The sequence below is a fragment of the Salmo salar genome, chromosome ssa07 (genome assembly GCF_905237065.1).
Source record: "Salmo salar chromosome ssa07, Ssal_v3.1, whole genome shotgun sequence".
Lineage (NCBI taxonomy): Eukaryota > Metazoa > Chordata > Actinopteri > Salmoniformes > Salmonidae > Salmo > Salmo salar.
In genome coordinates this window covers 29,576,047-29,602,439 of record NC_059448.1, presented here as the reverse complement: position 1 = coordinate 29,602,439, position 26,393 = coordinate 29,576,047, and the positions used below count along the sequence as shown (strand labels likewise).

At 44.7% G+C, this 26,393-nt stretch overlaps 2 protein-coding genes across 6 annotated transcripts in view; both read left to right on the top strand.

Annotated features, from left to right (window-relative positions):
• LOC106609059 (NHS-like 2) overlaps positions 1-13,229 on the top strand; it is a 149,252-nt gene extending 136,023 nt beyond the window's left edge. For 4 of the 5 annotated variants that reach the window (XM_014207428.2, XM_014207432.2, XM_014207430.2 and 1 more), the window contains 7 exons: positions 684-832; positions 1,189-1,408; positions 3,171-4,564; positions 5,669-6,817; positions 7,111-7,378; positions 7,676-7,820; positions 8,322-13,229. In XM_014207428.2, coding sequence (XP_014062903.1) covers positions 684-832; positions 1,189-1,408; positions 3,171-4,564; positions 5,669-6,817; positions 7,111-7,378; positions 7,676-7,820; positions 8,322-8,661 — 3,665 coding nt within the window. In that variant the 3' untranslated portion in view covers positions 8,662-13,229. Of the gene's footprint in view, positions 1-190; positions 376-683; positions 833-1,188; positions 1,409-3,170; positions 4,565-5,668; positions 6,818-7,110; positions 7,379-7,675; positions 7,821-8,321 lie in introns of those variants that run through there. The other variant, XM_014207434.2, reaches the window with a different exon arrangement.
• A 2,415-nt stretch (positions 13,230-15,644) lies between these two features.
• The window catches only part of arhgap36 (Rho GTPase activating protein 36), a 96,037-nt gene continuing 85,288 nt past the window's right edge, over positions 15,645-26,393 (top strand). The window contains exon 1 of the mRNA XM_014207436.2: positions 15,645-16,094. Coding sequence (XP_014062911.1) covers positions 16,047-16,094 — 48 coding nt within the window. The 5' untranslated portion in view covers positions 15,645-16,046. The remainder of the gene's footprint in view (positions 16,095-26,393) is intronic.

Here is a 26,393-nt window from a genome sequence, read left to right as displayed (position 1 = left end):
AAAAAAAAATACTGTCAGGAGTTTGGTGGTGGGACAGGGCTTGTGGGGGGGGGGTGGATATGGGGCTGCTGGGGTGAGTGGAGGTTTAGGGGAGTGGAGGACTGTGTTTTGGGGGAAATGAATGGCTAGGGGGTTGTGTTTGGTGAGTTTTAAGGGGGTGGGTTGTGGAATGGTAATCAGTATGTTTACAATGGCCTGAGGTGGAGTCTTGCAGCTTCTAGAGAAACAGGAGGAGAGGAGGACAGAGAGGGAAGCAGGGGAAGACAGCGAGGAAGCAACAAGGGACACGAAAGAAAGAAAGGCAGGAGGAAGTAGAGAAAGCAGGTGGAGAGCAACATTCCCAAAGAGAGTGTGAGGAAAAATGGAGGGAAATGGGTGAGAGTAGTGAATCAGTGAATCATTGCAAGAGGTGGACCCCACATTTTGTTCTCTTGTTAGATGTCTACTCCTCCAAGCCTCCACTTAGCATGTGGCTAACTAGTGTTCTGCTCCGAACAGACTTCAAGAAGCAGCTAATGGGATGGATGTTCTGCAACTTGACTAACTCTGAGGTTGCTGTGTCTTGTGTGTGTTTATGTGCGTGCCCGTGTCTGTTGCTGTGTGTGTGCATGCGTGTACCTGTGTGTGTGTGTCTGGTACAATGTGTGTCTGACACCATACGTATGTGTATGTGTTTCTACCAGACTTTGAAGAGCAGCTGTATGACACCAAGCTAACAGGCCAGACGTTCCGCCACCCCACAGCTTCCTCCCAGAGTTCTGACGACACGTCCACCACCCTCAGTCGCTCCCCTGTCTCCCTCAACAACAAGAGACCTGAATTCATCTTCCTGGTAAATATTAACACCTTTATTTGATTTAACTTGTACGTTAATTTACCTTTACTGACCTGTATTTCGTTCTTGTACAAATTGTAGTTATTGTACAAATGTTCTACAGCTGATTTTTTTTAGGTGCTGGGGACTATGTATCTGGACATGCTAGCATATTGTTTGATAATGGAAATACATTTTTTCCATTGCCACGATTTGAAGTTGACTGCTTGATTTCAAACAGAAAATTAGAGTTTCATGTCAATCTGAAACGTCACAACACAAATATTCTCTAGCATAGGAATCTAAGTGTAACTCCTTCCTTCCCGTCACCCCTCCTCCATCACCTATACCCTCTCCTCTCACCTCCTCTTCAGCCGGCGTCTAAGGGGCAGGTGTGTGAGGAGGATGAGACCTCCTCAGTAAGTATCAGTAGGGGTACAGACCCGTCCCCCTCTCCGTCCCCGTCCCCCTGTGGGTCAGATCGCCCTCTAGTGGGGTGGAGCAGCACCTCCCTGGGACCCCCCGTGGCCGAGAAACCTCGTTGGCACCTGGGACGACGCACCCCCACTCACCTGCTATCCCTCGACGTCACAGGTAGGAGAGTGGGTAGTGTGTGTGTGTGCGGGTGTGTGCTTGTGTTTTTATTTTAATTTAATTTAAAATGAACCTTTAACTACTTTTATTTAAGCTACTTGTTCTGTCATTGGGGCAATGGCAATGGTGAGATGATGAGAGAGAGAGAGTGCAGCAGAAAACACACATGGATACAGCGCATTTAACTGGAAATCAGGTGCCCACCTTGTGCCCATCTAAAATACACAACACACCTAACCTTACCAACACACCTAGGGGTGCGAAAGTGTGCGTATGTAAGCATCACTGCGTACAGAATCTGAATTGTTTATCCTATCTATTTGGTTACATTCTATCTACTCTATTTTCTGTTATCTATTTATGTTTTGCGTGTGTTTCTGTGTGTGAGTGCGTGCGTTTTTGGTAGTATGCTCTGGTCATCATAGCTGCAGCATTTTGACACTCACCCTCCAAACCTCCTCCTGGTTTTGGCATAGCAACTGCTTTGTCATTGGATGCCTCCTCTCCCCCTCCTTTCCCATCCTCCCTCTCCTCCCTCTCCTCTTAATTCTCATCCATCTACAGTAGAGTATCTCACTCTCTTTCAGAACTCTCTCTCTCTCTCTCTCTCTCTCTCTCTCTCTCTCTCTCTCTCTCACTGCATCTATCTCTCTCAATCTATCTTTTATTCTTCCCTTGCTCGCTCTCTCTCTCGTTTCTCCCCTCACTCTCATTTTCCCAGAATCTTTTTTTTGCTCCATCATTCTCCCTGCATCTCTCTCTCGCTCCATCATTCTCCCTGCATCTCTCTCTCGCTCCATCCTTCTCCCTGCATCTCTCTCTCGCTCCATCCTTCTCCCTGCATCTCTCTCTCTCGCTCCATCCTTCTCCCTGCATCTCTCTCTCTCGCTCCATCCTTCTCCCTGCATCTCTCTCTCTCGCTCCATCATTCTCCCTGCATCTCTGTCTCTCTCTGTCTGTGTCTCTCTCTGTCTGTGTCTCTCTCTGTCTGTGTCTCTCTCTGTGTTCTCCTGTGTCTGTGTCTCTCTGTGTCTGTGTCTCTCTCTGTCTCTGTGTCTCTCTCTGTCTCTGTGTCTCTCTCTGTCTCTGTGTCTGTCTCTCTCTCTCTGTGTCTCTCTGTCTGTGTCTCTCTGTCTGTGTCTCTCGCTCTCTCGCTCTCTCGCTCTCTCTGTGTGTCTCTGAGTTAGGTGTGTTGAGACTACCTTGGTAAGGTTAAGTGTGTTGCGTATTTTAGGTGGGCACCTGATTTCCAGTTAGATGCACTGTATCCATGTATGTTTTCTGCTGCACCCTCTCTCTCTCATCATCTTGCCATTGCCCCAATGACAAAACAGGTAGCTGTTGCCATGGCAATGCCCAGCTCTTCCTTCATTCCACTCCTCTATCCGAAAAAAGCTGCAGAGGGAGAGGGAAGGAGAGAAAAAGAGATGGCGAAAGAGGGAAAGAGCAAGAGAAATGAGGGAAGGAGAGAAATTCGTAGAGTGAAATATATATTACAGGGAGAGTTGTTTTTCTCCTCCTTGCACTATTTTCATGAATGAATGTAAAGAAATCAGACCAGACCTGAGATGACTGTGTAGAAGGTAATGAGTTAACCAATGTCTTTAAACTTCAAATATGGTTTCATTCTTAATGTAGGCAAGCACAGGAAAACATTATTCTGATGTTAAGTGAGTCAGTATGCTTCCTCATTATCAATGAAACAACCTCTCTTTTTGTCCATGAGTAACTCAATAGTCTCTCCCTCTCTCTCTCTCCCTAGGTGAGGGTAAACTCTTGGGCGTAGACCTCCTCCAGGGATCCTGTTACCCCTCTCCGTCCCTGGGCTGCGGTGGAGGAGGCCAGCCCCGGTCTCTGGAGCCTGTCACAGACACCCCTGTCCAGCACATACCCCTGAGGAAGACCCATAGTGACCTGGACCCCAGCCTCAGCCTTCCCCAGTCCCCCAGGAACCCCCCTCCTACCCTGGGCACTATGGACCACTCTGCCGCCCTCCTCTGCTCCAACTCCCCCTCTCAGTCCTGGAACGGCCCCAAGGGCTCCACCTTCTCCCCGGGAGCCTGGAACGAACCCTATAGTTATAGTTTAGCTGCAAGTCCGCTGGGGAAGGGCCCGGCGACCATGCCCAAGGGAGCAAGGATGGTGGGGATGGTTGGGGGGCAGGGTGGGGAGTTGATGTGCCCCTCTCAGACCAGTTTGGGACTCTCTGTGAGCTCGGGGTCGCAGTCTCACTCTAGTTCGTTCACGTCAATATCAGAACCTTCCGGACACAGGCACCCAGGCACCATAGGGATGATGATGGGAAGGCGGAGCGAGACAGAGGGGGCGGCGGCTAGCCCCACTGAGGAACGGAGTGGTTCGGAGAGAGGGATGGGAGGAGGAGAGAGAAGGGAGAGGTCGGCGCGTTCTGTCGCCGCCGCCAATGCATTTAAGTTCCGTGAGCGTTCTCTTTCTACGCCGACGGATTCCGGCTCGTTCTGCTCCACGGATAACATCTGCGGCGGGATGTACGGCGTTGGTGGACTATCTGGAGCCGGTAATGGCACAAACGGGAACGGCGGCAGCGGTTTAACAGAGATGCAGCACCCCCACCACCATTACCCTCGCGGCGAGGGGGGTGAGAGGGGCGAGAGCTACGCCCTCTTCTACCCCAGTGGGAGCTCCGAGGATGGGAGCAACAGCATTGACAACGTCTCCGTAACTGACGGCAACTTCCCCCCAGACGGTCGCCTACGGTTACGTTCTCGCTCCATCTCGCTGAAGAAGTCCAAACGCAAACCCCCTCCGCCCGTCCGGAGCGTCTCGCTCATGAAGAATTTAGGGGACGCCGAGGGGCGCGTGCATGGCCACAACGGAGGGCACTACCGGGATGGCCGCCCAAAATCCCTCCACATCCCCCGGGACCACCTCCAGGACTTCCAGCCAGACTTCCTCCTACCCTCCTCCTCCTCCCTCTCCAAGCCTGATCTGGAGGAGCCTGAGCTGGGCCACGGCGGCATGGACGGACCCCCTAGCCTCGAGGTCCAGGGACCAGACCCAACAGAGCTGTCCTTCCCAGCCCACTGGCAGCTGGAGGAGTGGAAAGCTTCTGACCCCTACAGGTCGTTGTCTGGGTCTAGTACAGCCACAGGGACGACTGTTATAGAGTGCATGAAGGTAAGAGAGTCTCCTATACACTAAGGGCCCTCTTCAGACTTGAGATAAGTCAAAATTTGACTTTCCATGTTAAGTCTACTTATCGCAAGTGTGAATAGAGCCATTAGCACTTACCTTAGTCACCGTTTTTTGGTATTTTACTGTATGTACTGTCTATATCAGGCCTGGACAAAGGCCGGCCCGGGGAGCCGTATGCGGCCCGCGACCTGATTAAATACTACCCGCGGAATTATGCTCAGATCACATAAAGAATTTGCGCTAGTAAAGTTTTGAAAAACGTATTTGTTATTCAAATTAAAAGCCCAATGAATACTCGCCTTTGTGTAATGATTTAACTCCCACCGCTTGTGGGACATTTATTTTGAAAGCACGTATAAATCACAACTGAACGAGGACAGAGAGTGACTGACAGGCTGACACATGTCACAGTTACAAATAGTTGCTAGCTAGAAATTGCTAAAAAATTAGTTTTTGTAGATAATGAATGTAGGGTGTTCCAGCAAGAGTGGACATCAAAATATGTATTTATTGAGGTATCAGGGAAAGCTGTTTGCTTTGTGTGCAAAGAGAGGATCGCTGTCTTGAAAGACTACAACTTGTCTCGACACTTCCAGACGAAGCATGCAGAGAAATATAGGAATATGTCTTCTGAGCAGAGGACAAGTACATCGAAAGAGTTGCTTTCTCAATTGCGAAAGCAGCGAGGACTTTTCACAAAACTGCATTCGATGGTATTATGTAATATGATTCTGGCCCGCAATGGCAAAAATATATTCTTATGTGGCCCTCCGTGGAAAATAATTACCCAGGCCTGGTCTATATTGTGTAATGCAGCGCTGCCCAAACCTCTTCCTGAAAATCTACAGTCCTGTAGGCTTTCAGTCCAAACCGAACATACCTGATTCATCTAGTTAAGTCCTTGGTGAGCAGCTAATAAGTGGACTGAAAACCTACTGGACACTAGATCTCTAGAAGAGGGTTGGGCAGCCTTGGTTTAATGTAGGATTTTTTCTGATGTACGACCAGGAAGATGATTTTCATGTTTTTTAACCATTCATGTCTAATACATTTCATCTAATCACATTTAATTGAATCTAATCTAAGGTTCGGGGCAGCTCCGAGTCTCTCCTGGACTCCCCCTCCACCTCCAGAGCCACCTCCCCCTCCCTGCTCTCCGTTGAGGCAGAGTCGACCAAAGCTTCCTCCCCCTTCAAGCCACCAGGACTCATGTCCCCCTCCAGCGGCTACTCTAGCCAATCAGAAACTCCGACGCCCATCACCCCCTCCAACCAGGTGGCAGGAACACCAACAGGGCCCGCCTCCACATTGGGGTGTAAGATGCGCCCCAAAATCCCAGAGAGGAAGTCTTCGTTGCCAGCTACATCACCACGGGACCCTGCTGCCCGATCGAGGCTGTCCTTCGAGATGCCGGTTAACGCTCATCTGGATTTGTCCTCCATCAAACCAAAACAGAAGGCCAGCCGGCGCCATTCTGACACGTCCACTGCCGCTAAGCCCGGTAAACTGAGTGCCGGCAGCCAATCAACTCTCCCAGTGGTGACCACGAACGAGCTCCGGAACATCCGCCTGCGTTCTGTCTCCCGTACCGACCTGGAGGACTGCCTCGATGGAGCCTCTAATGACATCATTGAGGAGGAGCGGGGTCGCGACCTTTCCCCCCCGCCTGTCATCCCCGGTTGCACCCCCGGCCCCCTCGTTGCCCCCAAACCCAAACCCCCTGTGGCCTTCAAGCCTCCATTACCCAAACGCCCCCTCAACATCCTCCTCAAGTCCCCCTCCTCCTCCCCCGTCGCTTCCGACTCCCCCCCTGCCTCTCCTGTTGACCCTCCCCGGCCCATGCCTAACCCCAGCATCTACATGGTGGTAGGTAGGAAGCCCAAGCTGAAGAAAACCTTCCCTCACAACCCCACCAGCCCCTTTAGACCCCAGGAACATCCCCAAACCTTCCCCCTCCACTACCCCCAGAGCCTCTACGATGCCCCCTCCTTCCCCCACACCCAATCCCTGTACGATCTGCCTCCTCTCCCCCTGCCCCAGCCCCTCCTGGAGGACCCCACCATGGAGCCGGAGTTCAACTCTGACTTGGAGCTCCGTCTTGGGCCTGAGGATGGAGGGTCTCTCCCCTCTCCCTGCAGTAACCAGGAAGTGCTGGAGACTCAGGATAAGAGCAAGTCTCTACCTAGCAGGATGACCATATCCTGTCTGGCTGAATTGGACAAGAAGAAACCCAAGGTAGGCCAGCTGAATGGGTTATGGTTCAATGAATGTCATGTTTTTGTTCTGTAGTCAGTCATTCAGTCAATTCTCACTCACTCTCTCTCTCTCTCTCTCTCTCACTCACTCACTCACTCACTCACTCACTCACTCACTCACTCACTCACTCACTCACTCACTCACTCACTCACTCACTCACTCACTCACTCACTCACTTACACAGTATATTGTCTGCATGTATTTACTTGCTACATAGCACATTGTCCTTTGGTTATCATGTACACTCTACTAATAACAAATCTCTCCCCAAGGTTCCTCCGCCGGTTCCAAAGAAGCCCAACGTCCTGCTTCTTCCCTCCAACGGTACCACCGACAGACAGGGAATACAGACAGACAGCCCTGCCGCTCTCCGCTCTCCCGTTGGCGCGTTCCCACCAGAAGAGATTCCCGGGAAAGAGGAAAACCAGGAAAATTACCTGGGAATGGGAACGGATGAGGAAAGCTCCATGGAGTCTTCATTACAGGACTCTTCTTTAACAGACGTGGAGGGGACGCTCAACATTACAGAGACAGGCAGAGGTATGTTTACAATGTTATGATGGAGAATTAATAAATGAAAATCAATTTAGCTGGAATTCAGATCCTGTCAGGAGTGAAAGTATTACAGTGCAAAACTTCCTTTCCAGGTTCACTTCAATTGTAGTTAAAATGTAAGTGGTTGCCATTGCAATTGAAAAACCATAACTACCAATATTGTTTTGATTGGTCATTGTTAATTGTTTTCTTCGTTTATTGATTGATATTCGTTGATAGAAATGTTTCTTGTTTTCATTGGTCAGTCGTTAGAGAGTAACTGACCAATCATATTGTTTCCAGGTGATGATGCGGAGAGTGTTGAGGAGAGCAGTTTGGTCGTTAGTGACAAGACGGAACTCCACATCACAGAGGAAATGGATGATGATGTCAGAGGACACACACCTACCACACACACAACAGAGGACCTGTTCACCAAAATACACAGGTATGCCAATACACATACACACACACACACACACACACACACACACACACACACACACACACACACACACACACACACACACACACACACACACACATACACACACACATTGGTTTTACTATCCTTATGGGGACCAAACAATTAATTCCCATTAAAAAAAATATTTTCCCTAAGCCTTAACCTAACCTTAACCCTCACCCTAAAACTAAACTTAACCCTAAATATAAATATAACCCTAATTCTAACACTAAACCTAACCCCTAAGCCTGAAAACGCTTTTTCCTTGTGGGGACCGGCGAAATGTCCCCACTGGTCCGAATGTTACTTGTTTTACTATCCATGTCAGGACTTCTGTTTCCCACAAGGAAAGTAAAACCAAACTCCACACACTCCACCAAGGACAGTTACGCTAACTCACACACATATTTATAAAAAAATTAAATAATTCTAATGTGTTTAACATCTTCTCTCCTCTTTTCTACTCTTCTCTCCTCCCTACAGGTCAAAAAGGAAAGTCCTGGGCCGTAAGGAACCAGGGGACTCGTTCGGCAGTCGCCAGAGTCTGGTCTCCCCGGTGAAGCACAGCACCAGTGGTGGTGACATCCGAACCCTGACCCTGGGCTCGACCCCGCGCTCCACCTCGCGGAATGACAACTTCATGGCCCTGCTCCAAAAGAAGGGCAGCAAGTCCAGCACAGGAGGGGCCAGAGTCTCTGCCATGGAACTCCTCAAGAGCACAAACCCCCTCGCGCGACGCGTCACAGAATTCTCGACCTCGGCGGACGGAGGAGGGGATATGACCACCGGGAATAATGGAACCAGACTGCCTCAGGACCAATGAGAGTCTGAACCATTGAATGTTTTTAAACCACTTGTCCCAGGTCATCCTCTCTCTCTCTCTCTTATACTTACTGTAGCCTTACCAAGACCAAGAGATCTCCTGAGAAAGTAGAGGTTGAATCTAGTTATAGATGACCACTTTTTGATGGAGAAAGGAACGTCCAACCAGACCACTCAACCACTGATTGACCTTTCATGAACGTTTATTAACTTCTCAGTGGTTGGTCACAATGGTCATCAAAGGAGTTTTGTTTTTAACACCATCCATTCCATCATAAGGAGTATTATTTTTTGGAGGTCTCCTTCAATCTAAAGGAGAAAATTAGGACTTTTAATGTCATGCTTAAACACATTCTTTCGCTCGGGTTTTTTACTTTGCTATGTGAGTGACAGTGGATGAGAGAGGGAGAGAGAGAAACTATACTAGGGAAAGATTGATTGGATAATAGCCGATCTGTGAGTCTGACTGTATGACTCCCAATGATCTTTGTGGAAATGAATGAATCTGAAATATCCATGGAAAGACCACCAGTATATACCATATATGGTCCATGCAAACAATCATCAATATCTAAACAGACAGATTACAGGCCTACTGAAAAGACTGGGTACATCGCAGGCCTATGCTTGATGGTGACAGATGCCACCCTAGTCTTTTGAAGACATGGTGTGAGTGTGTGTCGTATTTTCTGTCCCTCACACAAAAAAAAACTAAAACGGTTCAAATCGAAAACATTCCACGGGAAGATTGACAGTTGGACATGGTACCAAGCCCCGACCCTTTATGTTTGAATCAAAGCACTTTGGCGACTGCGTACAGAGGTAGTTTACAACAACGAGGAAACAACGACGCCTGTGTCATCCCTGTTATTCGTTTCTTTATGTTTATCTTTTCATACGAGATAGAAGGCCATATAAATGTTTTCTCGGATTGTATTTAACCTGTACAAAGATATACATACATACATACCGTATAAACTGAAATATATCCGCTTGAACTGTTCTAACAGACTATGGAGAGCCACAGTGTATAGTAGTACTACTAACAGTAGTTCTACAGTAGTACTAACAGTAGTAGTACAATAGTACTACAGTAGTACTAACAGTAGTAGTACTAACAGTAGTAGTACAATAGTACTAACAGTAGTAGGACAGAAGTACTACAGTAGTACTAACAGTAGTAGTACTACAGTACTATTAACAGTAATAGTAATAGTACGCCTACTAACAGTAGTAGGCGACTATGTGATACACCTCACAGCACACAACAGGATCAAACCAACTGAACTGAAGGAGCAACGCCATGGAACACAAGCCCACGAACCCTTACCGACGGATCTCCCCACACTGCCGCCAGAGTGTATGTGTACTTGCTTGCGTGTGTGTGTATACAGGAAATGATAACCAAACACAGCAAGGGAGTTGTGAAAGATGGAGGGAACCCTGTGGATCTTTCTTAACAGAGAGTATGATACAGGGTTGGGTTTATTTAACAGGGTTTAGACTGGTTTCTGTTAGGACCTGTGTGTGTGTGTGTGTGGAGACAAGGGCTTCATTTATCCGCCCTAAGGAGAGGATTAAGTGGTCTGAATCATGTGGCTGTAGTCTTTTGGAGTTTTCCGTGACGTTTTGGAACTGAGAGGGGATTCTGGACCTGAGGGGATTCCGGAACTGTGATTAGAACCCACTTTTCTAACAACCATCACAAAACAAACAGAGACAGTCCAGGAATACAGCTAACCATCCATCGGCCATATTGAAAAATGCATCACCCTCTTCTTTTTGCCCTCTCCACATGTTTTTTTTCTCAAACTGTCCATTTTGTGCAGTGGTGATGCCGCAGCCCTTTCCTCTCGTCCACTCGCCCTCTCTTTTCGTCCTCCTTCCTGGCAGGAACACATACTCCATCTGTCTCTCTCTGCCCATAGAGTAGCCCCCCTCCTCTCCTCATTTCTTCGTCCTCCCCTCATCCCTCCCTCCGTACCCCTCCCATTCTTTCTGTGCATCTGAGCTTCACGTTCACGGACGACACAGCCTGAATGTCAATGATTGCTAGTAAGGGAAAAAACGGATGCCGCGTTGGTGTTGTGTTCAAGAGCGCTACGTTCAAATTCATCTTTCAATCCACCCCTTCTGCTGCATTGTGCATCCGTCCATATATCCAGACCAAACCAACCATCCGTGTTACAAGGAAAACAAGAGGGTGGATTGTGTGAAAGAACACACAGAGACAGATGGAAAAGGGACAGTGTGTGTGAATGTCTGGATGTGTACTTAAAGGAAAGGAGAGTGGACTTCTGGACCCACTCAGACTGTGAACACTGATCTTTAACCCATCCTCCTTTCACCACACTTTTCCAGAACCATTATGTTGGGGCTGTGCAAACCCTGGTGCTATTAAGCTACAGCGCCCCCCTATGGATGAAGAGAGGGAGCACACCCTGTAAGACTACTGCTCTGTCCCTCCAGCAACAACACAGAGATTCAACAACTCCAGATTAATATCTGGGTCCTCTTTTTGTTATATCGGTCATTCAGGAAACCAGAACAACTACAACAACTTATAAAGACAATGAAAAGAAGAAAAAAAATGTAGATGAACACGTTATTAATAAATAGTCAAGTGACGCTTGTTTTAAATATTTAGTGAATGGAACTACAACAACAAAAAAATAACTATGACAAAACTCAGTGTTAGTTTGCCTTGTAGTCTGGCGTGATGTTTAACCTTCTGTGTTTTCTACATAGAAATAGAATTACTAGAATGGACACCCCTATTTAAGTCAATGGGGCCATAATGTCAAATTCCTATGGTCAGAGGTTCTATGCCCATTCTACTGATTATATTCTATGGTTTTCAGCTACCTTGATATTACACTCCCTTAGAGGTATGCAGAGTTGTTACTCTTTCTGTTCTGAAGTACTGTAGTTATTATGGTTACTAAGGTAATGCTGTATACTATGGTTACTACAGTCATATACTGTGGCTATTACGGTAATACTGTATAATATGGTTACTACTGTCATATACTATGGCTGTTACAGTAGTGGTCGTCACTATTACTACTCTTGGCTGTACCCTTATATTGTTCATAAAACACAGGTATAACGATAGAGAGAAAGAAAAGAGGGAGAGAGAAAGAGTTGAGAAAAAAAAGTAAGGAATAGATAGAGGACTTAGCCCAAGACCGAGGACGAGGCAGAAACACATTTTCACACACCGAGGCTAAATACTCACTAAATACTGTAACTCTGAATCCAGTTGCAGATTCCAGCTCGAGCCACAGAAATGGTTGCACAGCACCACACACCCACACACACACACACACACACACACACACACACACGAGGAAGAAATACAGATTTGTTCAGTAGCCTACAGTTGGCACATACAGTGATTTATTATAGTGGGTTCCACTCTCCAAACTCCAATCAACCATGTCTAGGAATGTGGTCGAGTATTACAGAGTATGGGAGCAGGAGGGAAAGGGGTATGAGGATAGGGGGAGGGGGAGGGGGGCGAGGGAGAGAAGGTGGGTAACATTTCACGAGTGGATATTTCACTCCTTTAAAAGAGGGGATCACAGTTGGGTTAATACAACTTCTGTCCATCTTTCTTCTCTCCTTTCTTTCTTCCTTTCTTTCTTTCCTTCCCTTCTTTATTCCGTGACTCAGAAGGACAACTCTTAAAGCTTTCCCCAAACTCCCCACGGAACAATACAAGTCTAGAGAGAGAGGGAGAGAAGAAGAGAGAGGGAGAGGAGGGATGACAGAAAAATAAAATCACATCATACTCCCTATCTAGTGTACTACTCTGGTCTAACGCTTGAAAGGGTATCATACGAGATTTGATCGCACCCTTTCAAACTATGTTGAAGTGTTAATCTGTATATACAGTGTAAGTACCATTAGACTACCTTATTCAGATTAAATATAGAGATGATAGGATGATTAGGGACAGGAGTTATTTTTCTGTCAAAATATGTATTTTCTTTCCAACAACGTTCTTACAGAAACCTAGCCCCATAATTTCCCCTCACCACATTACCTAACCATGCAGGAAAAACTCAGGGTCCTAGTTATAGGCTATAAGAAACAAATAGCATATAACTCTGGCCCAGAGTGTTTCCCGGTCAGGTCATGTGGTCAGGAAAAACTCCTGTCCCAAAGTATAATGAGTATAACCGATAATTAGTTGTACAGCAGTTAAACTGCTCACAGTACTCTCTGTATGTATAGGACCAGGACAATAATAAAGCTTTAAGTTAAAAGACACACACAAAAACACCCACGAAACAAGATGATGTTTGTTGGGTTAGGTTACTCAAAGAGAGAGAGAGAGTTCTTGGAATTATTCTATTTTTGTTATTTCTCATTGGAAGGACATATTTAAAACTCTACTGCATATCTGATTTATTATTCTGATAATCATCAAGAACCTCCGTTTTCAGATCCAGCAGTGTGGTTTATGTAGCTGTTGGTTTGAACACATGCAGCTATGTATGTCTTGCCAATGTGATTCAAATTATTATATCATTCAAATAAATTATTTTTCTTGCTTAACACTGATTTTGTCTATGGATGTCCTTTTGAATTTCTTCTGAACCTGGGGTGTATTCATTAGTGCCCACCATGGCAAAACAGTAGCAAAGCGTTTTGCCATGGAAAACATTTTGCAATGAAAATGAATGTCTCTTGTTGGACAAGTTCAGGATAGTCCCTCCTCATTTCGTGTCGTTTGATTTCATTTGGTTCCCAGAGAACACAAACGACCCTGTTATCATATCTGTGTTTCCTGAATGAAAGAACATTGCTGGTGATAGCAGAAAGAAAAAACATCTATGGTCAGTCCAAGACAAATGAAAAGTCATCTATATCTTGAACCTACGTCCAATGTATTCATAAATTAAATATATTATTTACATTCATAGATGCCTTGCCATGTTAAACGGTAGCTATGCTTTCTTCCCTCTGTAGCGAGCAGAGTCTGCCTCAGATGGTGTATTCTTCTGTAGTAGTGGTAGTGTGTCTGTATTTCAGACTTGTGTAGTGATGGTAGTGTGTATTTCAAACTGTATAGTCTTGTGTAGTGGTGGTAGTGTGTATTTCAAACTGTATAGTCTTGTGTAGTGATGGGAGTGTGTCTGTATTCAGACTGTGTAGTGGTGGGAGTGTTTCTGTATTCAGACTGTGTAGTGGTGGGAGTGTGTCTGTATTTCAGACTGTGTAGTGGTGGGAGTGTGTCTGTATTTCAGACTGTGTAGTGGTGGGAGTGTGTCTGTATTCAGACTGTGTAGTGGTGGGAGTGTGTCTGTATTCAGACTGTGTAGTGGCGGGAGTGTGTCTGTATTTCAGACTGTGTAGTGGCGGGAGTGTGTCTGTATTTCAGACTGTGTAGTGGTGGGAGTGTGTCTGTATTTCAGACTGTGTAGTGGTGGGAGTGTGTCTGTATTTCAGACTGTGTAGTGGTGGGAGTGTGTCTGTATTTCAGACTGTGTAGTGGTGGGAGTGTGTCTGTATTTCAGACTGTGTAGTGGTGGGAGTGTGTCTGTATTTCAGACTGTGTAGTGGTGGGAGTGTGTCTGTATTTCAGACTGTGTAGTGGTGGGAGTGTGTCTGTATTTCAGACTGTGTAGTGGTGGGAGTGTGTCTGTATTTCAGACTGTGTAGTGGTGGGAGTGTGTCTGTATTTCTCTCAGATTAAAATGTCTACCTAGAGGGAGGGTATTTCTTTAATAAACGGAATTCCACAGAGACAGTTCATTATTAAAATCCAAAACAAACTTATGTAACATAGTATTCATCCCAAATGGCACCCTATTCCCTACATAGTGCACTACTTTTGACCAGAATCCTATGGGCTCAGGTCAAAAGTAGTGCACCACATACGGAAAATGGTACCATTTGGGACATACATGCATCTGAGGCCTATGGCCCTCGCTGTAAGAACCTACTGGAGTCTGTCGCCACCTAATGGAAATATCACTCGATGACATCACACTGGAACTAAAAGTGACTATAGTTTTATTGACGCAGTCCTGATCCTAGAACTCGAATTCCATGGAATTGGCAGCAGTTGGAATGTTAAATGTTGAAAATCCCTCCTGTATGATAAAAGTGTTCTCAGTCAAAATAACAAAAATATATGTTATACATAACCATAGCGGCAGGTAGCCTAGTGGTTAGAGCGTTGGTCCAGTAACTGAATCCTCAAGCCGACAGGGTGAAAAATGTGTCGATTTGGCCTTCAGAAAGGCACTTAACCCTAATTGTTCCAGGGTCGCTATTGAATGGCAGACCCTGGCCTTGACCCCACTCGCCAAAGAATAGGATATGCAAAAATTCACACATGCGTATTAATACACTTGTACATGTGTGAAATAGGACAAATGCAAGCACCCACCAAATTATTATGATTTGTTATTGTTAATATTATAGATGCATCATGACACAAATACTATTGCTATTTGCAATGGAAAATCCCAGGAATCACAGAATTAAGTAATGCAATACAGACTATTCGTGCTATTCTGGGTTTTTCATTTTTGACCTGTAATCTAAAATCATTTTGCAAATGAATAATCTACCCCTCCCTAATCCAGCTACTGCAGTATCATTATGATAAGATATATGTGTGCCAGTGTGTAAAAATATGGTATTACATACAAATTACAAGACATTATAGATTACATGGGAAATTACCTGAGGTTACGCAGGTCGGAAGTTGACCCTGTGTGTGTGTGTGTGTGTTACTATTTATCAGGGTTCAGTGGGCTAAAAGTGATTGCCAACTAACTCAACCAACTCCGTCTCGCTCTCGCACGCACACACACACACACACACACACATATGGACAGACTGACAAGAACGCACGCATCAGGGCTAAACTCCACGTTTCCTGTTTCTGACAGCAAAGAGCGCACACTGCATTATCTGTCACAGAACACACAAACACACACACACACTCACACACTCTTTCTCTGTCACACACACATCCAGCGGCCGCAGCAGCGGCCGGCACAGGAAGAACTGAGCGCTATCTTCAGAGAGATAGAGAGAAGCAGGAGAGAGAAAGAGAGAGAGGGAGTGTGTGAGCGAGAGAGAGAGAGAGAGAGGGGGGGGGGACCACACAACAACAAGCTCATACTGGGCTCAAGCTGTCTCTTGACTGATGGACAACTCAACAGTTGCCGTTGATGGAGTTGTTTTTACAGACGAGAATGAGAGAGAGGAAACTCTTACTGTCTAAGCATTGAGAGGATAGAAAAGAGAGGAGCGCAAAAGAGAAGAAAGTCAAGGAGGCATACCTTGGTCCCCTCTCTGAGGAGAAGGAAAAAAAAGAGACTTCTTCTGTTTTTAGTCTCTGATGGAATATCTTCTTCAGTGATGCAGATGGAGCAGCCTGTGCGGCAGGACATGCAGTTCTACTACGTGGTAAGTCTATGTGTGTGCGTGCGGGTGCGAACGCATGTATGTGTTTCTGTGTGTGTGCGTGCCACACTTTCAACCAAAAGTAGTGCACTACATAGAGAATAAGGTGCCATTTGGAAAAAGGCTATGTTTGTCCTCCTTACTCAGTACACTCCATTCAGCACACCTTGATCATTTTTCCCTTTGGTCTAGTTTCCTTATGGCTCTTCATTCAATAAAGCTCAATAAACTTCAGGGGCACTTTAGTCGACCTTTGGAACAATATTACTACATTGCTGGCAATTGTGAATGAATGAACTTGTCACTCTTACACTGTGCGTTAGTGCTAACCGCCATGTTACAGTAATATTGAAAGGAGAAAACCGCTTTTGCAACTTGTGTTTGTGTGTTTAGTGTGATTTTAGAAGTAGGACAAGTGGTTTGATATGACTATATCAATACAGTGAAATGTACAGTAACTGAAGTACTTTTAGATTAAGGTTAATGTATTTAAAGTATATACAGTTGAAGTCAGAAGTTTACATACACCTTAGCCAAATACATTTAAACTCAGTTTTTCACAATTCCTGACATTTAATCCTAGTAAAAATTCCCTGTCTTAGGTCAGTTAAGATAACTACTTTATTTTAAGAATGTGAAATGTCAGAATAATAGTAGAGAGAATTATTTATTTCAGCTTTTATTTCTTTCATCACATTCCCACTGGATTAGAAGTTTACATACACTCAATTATTATTTGGTAGCATTGGCTTTAAATTGTTTAACTTGGGTCACATGTTTCAGGTAGCCTTCCACAAGCTTCCCACAATAAATTGGGTGAATTTTTGCCCATTCCTCCTGACAGAGCTGGTGTAACTGAGTCAGGTTTGTAGGCCTCCTTGCTCGCACACACTTTTTCAGTTCTGCCCACAAATTTTCTATGGGATTGAGGTCAGGGCTTTGTGATGGCCACTCCACTTGACTTTGTTGTCCTTAAGCCATTTTGCCACAACTTTGGAAGTATGCTTTGGGTCATTGCCCATTTGGAAGACCCATTTGCGACCAAGCTTTAACTTCCTGACTGATGTCTTGAGATGTTGCTTCAATATATCCAGATGATTTTCCATCCTCATGATGCCATCTATTTTGTGAAGTGCACCAGTCCCTCCTGCAGCAAAGCACCCCCACAACATGATGCTGCCACCCCCATGCTTCACGGTTGGGATGGTGTTCTTCAGCTTGCAAGCGTCCCCCTTTTTCCTCCAAACATAACAATGGTCATCATGAACCAGACTTGTGGAGGTCTACAATTATCTGAGGTCTTGGCTGATTTCTTTTGATTTTCACATGATGTCAAGCAAAGAGGCACTGAGTTTGAAGGTAGGCCTTGAAATACATCCTCAGGTACACATCCAATTGACAAAAATTATGTCAATTAGCCTATCAGAAGCTTCCAAAGCCATGACATAATTTTCTGGAATTTCCCAAGCTGTTTAAAGGCACAGTCAACTGAGTGTATGTAAACTTTTGACCCACTGGAATTGTGATAGAGTGAAATAATCTGTCTGTAAACAATTGTTGGAAAAATTATTTGTGTCATGCACAAAGTAGATGTCCTAACCGACTTGCCAAAACTATAGTTTGTTAACAAGAAATTTGTGGAGTGGTTGAAAAACGAGTTTTAATAACTCCAACCTAAGTGTATGTAAACTTCTGACTTCAACTGTATATGTAATACACGTTATGGGATACATAGTAGTTTGTGTTTACTAGTGTTTTAACCTCAGACCGTCCCTGAGGGAGTACCAATGATATGAACTCGTTCATGTATTTATGGTTCAGTGAAGGGAATGACCGCATGCCGCCGCTTGTAGTGGAGAGGGGATGAAACGATGCCCCTTACAAAAGTAATCCTCTCACATCGTCACATATAGCTCACACCTGACTCTTCAAGAGTTTATGTGTGTTCGTCTAACCCTCAACCTTCCACCATTGACATACATTGCCATCTTTTCTTTTTTTGGGGGGGGGAGCAGTAACTGCAGTCGACTATGGTATTTTGGACACAGTAATAGCAGAACTGCAGTAACTGCAGTTATACTGCACTGTAACTGCAATTACCCTGCAAAATTACTACAGTAAAAAAAAAAATGTTGTTTTGGACTGCACTCTGACTGCAATCTTTTGTAAGGGTTCTTTTTAGATTCGTGTCTGGAGCATCTTTCTTAGAGCGTAATTTAACCCAGGGATTACAAAACACATAGTATTCTTCCTGGCAGACAGACAGACAGATAATTTACCGCTGACACATGTTGTTTCTAGATTAACCACTAATCTACCATAGCTAAATCCATCAAGATGGAGTATTTTTTTCACTCTGCAATAATCTGCTGTTTTTATTGGTATGCACTCAAACATTCTATATGGAATTGTGTGTGTGTGTGTGTGTGTGTGTGTGTGTGTGTGTGTGTGTGTGTGTGTGTGTGTGTGTGTGTGTGTGTGTGTGTGTGTGTGCGCGTGTCAATATTTGACGTCTGTTGCTGGTGGTTTAGGATATTGCCTAACGTCTTGGATGCTCAACAGTATAATGAGCACCATATGCTAATGGAAGGAAGTGGGGATGAAGGGAAGGATGGAGAGAGTGAGAGAGGTGGAGGGAAGGAGACAGAGGCAGAGAGAGAAAGAGAGAGAGAGATGGAGAGAGAGAGGTGGGGTGAAGGGAGTGCGCGATGGAGGGATGGCGGGATGGAGGAAGAGATGGAAGAAGGGAGAGGCGGAGACGCCGGAGTGACGGGAAGTGAGGCGGAGGGAAAGACGGAGGATGGAAAGAGGGGGAGAGTGGGGGTCGAGGTGGGAGAAGGGAAGTGGCATTAGGCAAGGAAGTAGAGAGAGAAGGATACTGTGCTGTATGTATCCCTTCATTAGCGTGATTGCAATCCTACTCATTTAATGGATGCACAGCGACCATTTTTCTTCCCTGTTTCTTCTGCTTCTTACGCTGTTCACTGTGTTTATTCTCTCAGACGATCAGTTGTTTTCTAATTACGTTACGTGATAACCTCTCTCGCTATTTAATACCTATGCGATGTTTTTCAATGTGGACAACATAATAGGCCTACAATTATATTGACACAATGCAACATAATATTGATTGCCCTCCTACTGAAGTGGGCACACTAATCTAACCAGGTGGTCTCTCAGAACTGTATTTTCTGTATTTGCTGTGGCACTGGAGCCGGATGGAGAGAGGAAGAAAGAGACGGAGGAATCTCTCAAGAGGTAGGAAAAGAGGAAGGAAAAGTTGAGGTCCGAAAAATATTTCTACCAGCTAACGTCAATAAATCAACCATCTACTCGAATTTACGAGTCTACTGGGCTGGATACCTCTTCTTGATTTAGTGCTAACACACGCGTGCGCGCACACACACACACATGCACACACGCACACCAACAGAGACATTACTCTTCTGGAGTGCTACTGTGGAAAACGTCTTGGGTACATGTCTCCTTGTGTTTGCTTTACTCACCCCTCTCTAGATTTATCTGAAGGAGTTTGTCCCAGGACACACACACACACACACACAGAAAAATACACACACATGCACGCAAGCACACAGACACGGATCTGCACGTACACACTAACACAGCAACACAGCCGGCTACAGTACTGTACGTTCTTCCAGTGTCTCTCTGCCTTCTGAACACTCAGTCCCAGTGTGTGTGTGTGTGTGTGTGTGTGTGTGTAAGCGATGAGTCTCTGTCTTCTGAACACTCAGTGCCAGTGTCTCTGTAGCGTGAGATAGTGTACCATACACTCCAAAATTGGTCTTTGACTTTCCCTACAACCCTTTGGAAAGGGTTGTACATGGAACCCAAAATGGTTCTATCTTGATCCAGGGTTCTACCTGGAACCAAAAAGGGTTCTTCAAAGATTACTGCTATGGAGACAGTAGAAGAACCCTTTTAGGTTCTAGATAACACTTTTTTGAAGAGTGCATCTGGTAATACTTATAAACAGTTTGTTGCTAAGGTAAATATTGTATTTAATTTAGTCTTTGTCCTGAGACAGGAGTTTTGAAGAAGCATCCTTATATTGGACTACTATTATCATCAAAGAGAGCTTGAGTATCTCTTCGCTCAATCATTTGTTGTTGTTCTTGGTTTGATGGTGAGCCACCCAGAAGCATTTCTTTGGGTCCTGAGAGGTGCAAAGCAACTCAACTATTGACGGTTTCTAACTCACAATGTCTGAGTACAAACCCTTCACGTGCTGTACTTTACTTAAGACCTGTTTAGACACCCACAGTCAGCAGGCTCAACGTCAAAGCCCCATCTCCATCAGCTTCCCCATTTCCTCTCTATTCCCAATGGAGGAATTCACACTGGATACAAAATAGCGCCCGTCTCTCTGTAGCTTTTATCACAAGATGGATGGCCATCCGGGTCTGTGGCACCATAGAGGAAAAGGTTTAAATAAGCCTTCGAAGTGATGACATTTTTGTATGGAGAGACTGTCGAATTTGGTTAACAAAGAATGTAATTGCTAATTTTCTACGTGAGGCTTATTTGATTGAATAGAAGTATGTAACACTTAGGTGGTTACGAATGCACAATGCACAAGTGGACGCACATGGCATTTCGGCAACTTTGAAAAAAAACTACTTCATATCGGTGTTGTGCCTGTTTTCATAGAGATAAGTAAAGGACTTATCATGGATATAACTGGTTTTAGCATGGACATTGCCATTGAGGGCTTCCACCATTTTAAAGTAGTCAACTGGGTGGGGATTCCAATGAGTTGGGAGCAATCAGCCAATGAAGAAAAATAGAAAATGGACTACTTTAAAACGGAGATAACCTTAATGGCGCTGCCCGTGCTGTCGCAGATGTTGTGATGACACAAATTCAAAGATGAGTCCTCTATCTCTATGACTTGTTGTTCACACACGTATCTGCCATCTCATTGGCTAGAATGGTCACACCTCCTCCAGCCTGCATTCACTCTTTGAGGAAATGTATTTCCAATGTTAGAGCGGTCACTTGAATATCTTGTCAATATAATAGACAATATTTGGTCTGCCTCTCTGATGACCACTTCCTCTTTACCTTTGACCTTTACCTGTCTCTTCCTGTTCCTGTCTGTCACTCATTGTACGATCTATAGCACTATAGCAGGGTTCTCCAATTTGGCCCGCGTGTGGTTTTATTTGGCCCCCCAAGTATATATATATTTTTTGTTGTTGGACATAAAAGACTGTTAAACACCAGGAAATCAGCTCCAATTGATTTTAATTTAAGAAATTTGTCCCCAAGTATTCCCACGCATAATAGAGAGAAACTTGTGATCGTATACAAATGTAAGCACAAATGATTATGTGGCGGGACACAATGCAAATAGCCATTTGATTACCTGTTCAGGAGTCTTATGGCTTGGGGGGTAAAAACTGTTGAGAAGCTTTTTTGTCCTAGACTTGGCACTCCGGTACCACTTGCCATGCGGTAGTAGAGAGAACAGTCTATGACTGGGGTGGCTGGGGTCTTTGACAATTTTTAGGGCCTTCCACTGACACCGCCTGGTGTAGAGGTCCTGGATGGCAGGCAGCTTAGCCCCAGTGATGTACTGGGCCGTACGCACTACCCCCTGTAGCGCCTTGCGGTCGGAGGCCGAGCAGTTGCCGTACCAGGCAGTGATGCAACCAGGCAGGATGCTCTCGATGTTGCAGCTGTAGAACCTTTTGAGGATCTGAGGACCCATGCCAAATCTTTTCAGTCTCCTGAGGGGGAATAAGTTTTGTCGTGCCCTATTCACGACTGTCTTGGTGTGTTTGGACAATTCTAGTTTGTTGGTGATGTGGACACCAAGGAACTTGAAGCTGTCAACCTGCCCTATGGTCTGATTATATAGTCGGCATTGTTCTCTAGTCATTGTCATTCATAAATCATTGATAGGTACTGTAGGTGTACAGTATGGTGAACTAGAAGACTTATCTTTTTAAAGGGACGTAACACATCCCATTTGGCCTATTCTTGAATCAAACCCACCCAACTAACTGAGTCATTTGCTCAATTATAAATGGAATGTTTTCTATTATTACTCTCTACCAGCCTTCCATGTAAAGCCCTCCTTAAAGAATCATTTGAGAAATTTTTTTTCTAAGAGTGTATAAGAGAAGTGAACATAAGACTCTCTGTGCACTAACTATTTAAATTGGATATAATTCAAACTTCTTAGAGAAGGATTTAGACTTTTTCTTTCTCTCGCTCCCTACTCTTTTCTAAGTAAAAAAGAGCTGCTGCTCTGAGGTCAGAGGTTATTTTATTGTGAGCATGGAATGAGCTTAAAGCTACAGTCTGTGATCTGGTTGGGAATCTGTTCAATGGTCAGTTCAGTTCTTTACCCATTTTACCCGTTTGTTGAATTTTCGAATTGCAGACTGTAGCTTTAATTCTGTTCTTTGGTCTGGTATTAAGATTAGGACAGGATAACTGAATTCCAAGTTGAACTTAGGACACTTTGATAGAGCCAACTTCATCAGACAGAATTAAATACGTGTCTGAGTTACGCACACACACACACGCACACGCACACGCTCACACAGACAGAGCAGCTAAAGACATATTCTAAGAAAATGTATGAATAAGTCATTCTCTTTAGTGTCCAGTCAATCTAACTGTAAGGAGACCTATGACTCGATTACTACACATGATCTATTGAATGAATATGCATATAAATATCGGTTTCTTTTAGAGGTTAAGCGATCATAATTGATCTTATTCCATAATGTTTTCTCTGAATATATACACTGTCAGTAACAGACCTCGGTCATGACCCTCTATCAGAGACCGCACGCACGCACACACGCACGCACACGCGCACACACACACAATAATCTAATAACTATCAGGCTGATGCTGAATGAGCATCCAAAGGAATGTAGGATAAACATCTCCAGATAATGGCAGAAATGTTGGGTATGCAATACACAAACATTCACACATATACCGCACGGACACACACGCATGCACACACACACACATTAGTGCACTATATCGACCGGTATTGGGATAATCAATAATAGTTAGCATTGAGTTCAGGGTAAATCCATTTGAATTTAATCACTTTTTGACAGCACCCCTTATGGTTTGAACAAAACCTTCCATTCATACAGTATTTGTCCAATGTAGAAGTTCTCACAAAGTTACTTTATGGACCTGAATGCCAAAACATTCAAGAGATAAGTGTTCAAAGTTGATCCCTTTTGCATACTCCACCCTACCATGAGACATAAATGTCTTCATTACTGGAAGAAAAAAAATGGTTGAGATTGATTTAATTTAAAAGCTTACGAACAGGGCTGTCAAACTATTTAATACATATTTTTTTTTTTACCATAAATTATCTAAAAATGTGTGAACTTCAATTATTTTCATATTCGCATATGTTGCATATATTTGACATCATCTGACGTTTTTGTGGTGTGCCCGCCATCGGTTGAGACACAACATACTCTTGAATACAGGGTAGTTGTCATGTTTGGCTGATAAATGTACTAAAATTGGAATTCAATTGAAATTTCAACTTTCAAATGCTACCACAAAGATGGTTGCAGGTCCAGACTTCAGAGAATGTTGACTTGAATGGGAATACCTGTTGTTTTAAATGACACTGTCCGTCCTCCATAGGAAACTGACTGATCATTTAAGTTGACGTTCAACAGTGGGTGGACAGGCGGCCATCTTTGTGGTGGTAAATAGAAGTTACAATTTAAATTCACTTTAAATTGGTGTTCCAGATAAATTGCAGAATAGGTTCAGAACTTTTGCTAAACAGCACAGTTAAAAATATATGGCAAAATGAAATAGATGGGAGGGGTTGAGGGTAGCTGAAGGATGGGATTAAAAACAAACAAAAGATAACTATTGTAAAATACACTGTGCCCATAAAATGTATAAAGTATGAATAAGCTGGACGTAGAAGGCTAAGTGTTATTGTCCATTAGTTTACTCCAATTAGGAGAGGGTGGTAGGGTTAGGAGAAAATAATAAAGGAATATATATTTCAAAAGAAAAAATATACACTGCTCAAAAAAATAAAGGGAACACTAAAATAACACATCCTAGATCTGAATGAATGAAATAATCTTATTAAATACTTTTTTCTTTACATAGTTGAATGTGCTGACAACAAAATCACACAAAAATAATCAACGGAAATCCAATTTATCAACCCATGGAGGTCTGGATTTGGAGTCACACTCAAAGTTAAAGTGGAAAACCACACTACAGGCTGATCCAACTTTGATGTAATGTCCTTAAAACAAGTCAAAATGAGGCTCAGTAGTGTGTGTGGCCTCCACGTGCCTGTATGACCTCCCTACAATGCCTGGGCATGCTCCTGATGAGGTGGCGGATGGTCTCCTGAGGGATCTCCTCCCAGACCTGGACTAAAGCATCCTCCAACTCCTGGACAGTCTGTGGTGCAACGTGTCATTGGTCATTGGTGTATGGAACGAGACATGATGTCCCAGATGTGCTCAATTGGATTCAGGTCTGGGGAACGGGCGGGCCAGTCCATAGCATCAATGCCTTCCTCTTGCAGGAACTGCTGACACACTCCAGCCACATGAGGTCTAGCATTGTCTTGCATTAGGAGGAACCCAGGGCCAACCGCACCAGCATATGGTCTCACAAGGGGTCTGAGGATCTCATCTCGGTACCTAATGGCAGTCAGGCTACCTCTGGCGAGCACATGGAGGGCTGTGTGGCCCCCCAAAGAAATGCCACCCCACACCATGACTGACCCACCTCCAAACCGGTCATGCTGGAGGATGTTGCAGGCAGCAGAACGTTCTCCACGGCGTCTCCAGACTGTCACATCTGTCACATGTGCTCAGTGTGAACCTGCTTTCATCTGTGAAGACCACAGGGCGCCAGTGGCGAATTTGCCAATCTTGGTGTTCTCTGGCAAATGCCAAACATCCTGCAGGGTGTTGGGCTGTAAGCACAACCCCCACCTGTGGATGTCGGGCCCTCATACCACCCTCATGGAGTCTGTCTCTGACCGTTTGAGCAGACACATGCCCATTTGTGGCCTGCTGGAGGTCATTTTGCAGGGCTTTGGCAGTGCTCCTCCTGGTCCTCCTTGCACAAAGGCGGAGGTAGCGGTCCTGCTGCTGGGTTGTTGCCCTCCTACGGCCTCCTCCACGTCTCCTGATGTACTGGCCTGTCTCCTGGTAGCGCCTCCATGCTCTGGACACTACGCTGACAGACACAGCAAACCTTCTTGCCACAGCTCGCATTGATGTGCCATCCTGGATGAGCTGCACTTCCTGAGCCACTTGTGTGGGTTGTAGACTCCGTCTCATGTTACCACTAGAGTGAAAGCACCGCCAGCATTCAAAAGTGACCAAAACATCAGCCAGGAAGCATAGGAACTGAGAAGTGGTCTGTGGTTACCACCTGCAGAACCACTCCTTTATTGGGGGTGTCTTGCTGTTGCTTCCTAAGTGGACAGTTTGATTTCACAGAAGTGTGATTGACTTGGAGTTACATTGTGTTGTTTAAGTGTTCCCTTTATTTTTTTGAGCAGTATATATATACTGTATGTATACACAAAATATATGGGTGATTGGAAATGATGCAGACAATTAAATTGATGGAAGCTACAATCTTTCTACACTATTAAAGCTGATCTACCCCCTAAAGAAAATATATAATAATAATAATAATAATAAGGGTAACAAAAAATGTAAGAAACTCTGTTTTTGTGCACAGTAATCTATGACAATACCACTGTAGTTTCTGTGAAGCCTTCATATACACTGAGTGTACCAAACATTAGGTTGTAATCGGCCTGTGTGTAGCTGGTGTAGAGAGTCAGGCGCAGGACAGCAGATATGAGTAATCAACGTATTTACTCAAGTATACACAAATACAACACAATATACCGAGCCCACAATAACGAACCTTATACAAGACAAACAATCACTCACAAACAACCATGGGGGAACAGAGGGTTAAATAATGAACAAGCAATTGGGGGATTGAAACCAGGTGTGTAAAACAAAGACAAACAAATACCAAAAGTGAATCGGCGATGGCTAGAAAGCCGGTGACGTCAACCGCCGAACGCCGCCCGAACAAGGAGAGGGACCGACTTCGGCGGAAGTCGTGATATAGGTCCCCTTTTGCCATTAGCACAGCCTCAATTCATTGGTCATGAACTCTACAAGATGTCGAAAGTGGTCCACAGGGATGCTGGCCAATGTTGACTCCAATGCTTCCCACAGTTGTGTCAAGTTGGCTGGATGCCCTTTGGATGGT